A 2,908-nucleotide genomic window follows, 5' to 3' on the forward strand; every position below is an offset into this window, starting at 1 on the left:
CCGGGCACGCTTGAGCACCTTTGTACTGTGACCCTGCAGAAGCCGTGTCGCGTGTCCTTGGACGTGGAGGGTGGTGGTATTCCCTCCCAGCAGGCACTGTAGGGGAACAAGTTTGGGAATGGAGCCGCGAGGTCCGGTTGTGAGGGAATCATACACAGAGCTATGAACCATTCCTTCCTTCTCATCCCCCCCGCTCAGGTCTTCTTTCGCCTTGCGGCCTTCCTGCGTCTTCCACCCCGTCCTTGATGTTGTTTTCACCCACCGAGACGACCACGTCCTCCACAGGCCGCTCCAAGAACAGCAGGTCCAAGAGGAGGGTGAACCGGCGACCCGGAGCCTGCACCAGGGACTTCAAGTAGGCTTGTGCCAAAAAGGTCGGCGATATGACGGTGCCGAGGGCGAAGGGACTCAGGGAGGAGACGACGCCGCACACCAGCTGCGCGACGGGGTCCACGCTTGTGGTCACGTCCGCCCAGGCATTGTTGGTGAAATGAAAGAGACGAGGCTGCGTGCCGGCCGGGAAGGCGGAAGGGAGATAGGATAGGCAGACGGTGATATCTCCACTGAAGCTGGCATTGGTGGCGATGGACTTGTAGGTAGGAGGGTCACCCAGGACGAAGTTGCTGGGCGGCACGAAGAGGGGGTCCGAGGGGTCCGGAATCACGTTCACTACCACCTGTGTATGATCCGAGACAAACGAAAAAAGAAACATTAGCTTCCCGCCCTGCAAGATCCACGCACGCAACGCGCTTTCGTCAACAGCACATCCAGCAGAGAGACCCGCTTCCCATGCCCGCGTACCGTGATCCCGGGGGCTGTGACGTTGGCAAACTCGATGCCGCCAGAGGTGGTGTTGGTGGCCGGGTCCAGGATAGGAACGGCGACGTCTTGGCCTTCGGGCGTGGGCGTCACCTGAGGTACGGCGGGGGTGGGCGCAGGGGTGAAGGACGAGGGAGTCGGAGAGGCGGTGGGAGCCGCTGTAGGAATGGCTGTCGGGCTCGCGGTGGGAGCCGCTGTAGGAATGGCTGTCGGGCTCGCGGTGGGAGCTGCTGTAGGGATGGCTGTCGGGGTCGCGGTGGGAGTAGCTGTGGGGATGACCGTGGGGGTCGCTGTGGGGGTCGGCGTTGGGACCGGTGTGGGAGTTGCGGTAGGTGCTAGAGTGGGAGGGATCGTGGTCGAGACCTCGACGGAATGAAAGTAGAAACCAGCACCTTGGGTGTCAGGCGCGTTTTCCCCACCGGCCCGAACGAGCAAGGCGTTGACGGCTTGCAATATAGAATCGTTAGGGTAATCAATAAAATAACCCTCCCAGCTCAGGCCTGTGTGGATAAGGGTGTCGTTGAGGAAAACGTTCACCACGTCATTGTCGGGACCCTCCATGAACTTAATCGTCGTTTCCACGGTGTGCAGGTCTGTGTAGGAAAGACCGGTGGCAATCGTGGTGAAATTGAATCCCGGAAATTCGGTGAAATTCGATCCCGAAATATAATCATAGAATCCCAGATCGATCCCGCTCCCGCTGTCTTCAAGGCCCACCCAACTCATGCGATTGCCGACACCTTTGGCAGAGGCAGACAAAGACAGAAATAGGCCGGGTTGAGGGGCGCCGGTGGCGGAGCCGAACACCACGCGCGAGTAGAAGGTCGACACAGTGGCGTTGGCACTGTTAGGGCCATTGAGACTGCTCCCAGGCTCGCCTGCTACTTCCGCAGTGATCGGGGAATAGGGCTGGTTGCCAAAACCACCGCTAGTTATTGCGTTTGACATTTGCCAGACGCGTGTTCCTGCGGCATCGAGGGTGATGGCCTGATCAAACAGGTCGGCTACGGTCCAGCCGAATTGATTGTTGATAGTTCCGTTTTGAAAATCCTCGAAAGAGGCCGCTGTTGCCATATTTCGGTGGTGGGTTGGCAATAGGAACAGCATGCCAAGGACCAGACCTTGTCCAAATTTATAGGAGAAGTGGTTTGACATAGTTTTCTTTTGAAGACAAGGTGATGGCTGTCAAGTCTGTCAAAGTGAGCAGGTAAGGACGGAAGGCTTCCGTTGGAAATGTGAGCTTGCGGGGATTATGCTTGACGGGGAAAGGATGAAATCCGAAAGGCTAACGAGGCTGTCATGACAAGATCAGTATGGCTGACTAAGCATGAAATATGTATATGCCCGCTGACAACGATCAACCAATAAAAGCAGAGGCCTTGAAGGGATTTCAAGGTCGATTAACCTTGTTCCTGTTCGAAACGGAACGCGCCGCGCAGTTGACACCACATGTTTCTCGCCATCAAAAAGCACGTCCAAAAAATGCAAAGCAAATTATACCTCTCATCACGGAAACACTTTCTCAAGAACTCCCTGGGAAGGGGTGTCGGACGAAATGGCCCAGATACCACCAACATGAGTCAAAAAGAGGGTAGCGTTTTCTTTCTGGAGAAACGTTTTTCTATCGAATCTAGTCGTGAGCTATTAAAACAGTTGTTAGGAGTTCTCATTTGAAAAAAAAGAGGACACCAGCATGACTTTCAATAACATGTAGGATGAGAATTCTTGCTCTACAAAACGAGTGGTAGGTGTAATGGGATGTCTTAGGTAGGAAAATGGCTTGCCATCTTGTAACGGCTGGCTTCCGGCCTAGGCGATTACCACCCGTCACGGTGACCCGTGTCGACAATAGAGGAAAAGAGGACACCTAGAACCGGCTCTATTGCATGAAATGGACACAGAATGGCAATTGTAGATCGTCCCGCTGTCCCCGGCCAATACTTTGCATGTCGAGCGGTACGTGCAATGGGATTCCTTGGGTGGACTGAGGAGGGAATAGATTCATCTTGTAACCGCTGTCACAGGGATTGGGCGATTACCACCCGTCACGGTGATCATAGAATCGATAAGGAATCGGCGACGACGGACT

At 55.0% G+C, this 2,908-nt stretch overlaps 1 protein-coding gene across 1 annotated transcript; it reads right to left on the bottom strand.

The window, feature by feature from the left end:
• Positions 1-3: 3 nt before the first annotated feature.
• NGA_0696000 (uncharacterized protein) lies at positions 4-304 on the bottom strand (the record flags this gene model as incomplete). The annotated part of the gene is made up of 2 exons (XM_005852379.1): positions 4-96; positions 263-304. Coding segments are annotated over 2 exons (135 nt in total), but the record flags the coding sequence as incomplete, so codon positions are not given.
• Between the last annotated feature and the right edge of the window lie 2,604 nt (positions 305-2,908).

This window comes from Nannochloropsis gaditana (genome assembly GCF_000240725.1).
Source record: "Nannochloropsis gaditana CCMP526 unplaced genomic scaffold scaffold1326, whole genome shotgun sequence".
Classification (NCBI taxonomy): domain Eukaryota; class Eustigmatophyceae; order Eustigmatales; family Monodopsidaceae; genus Microchloropsis; species Microchloropsis gaditana.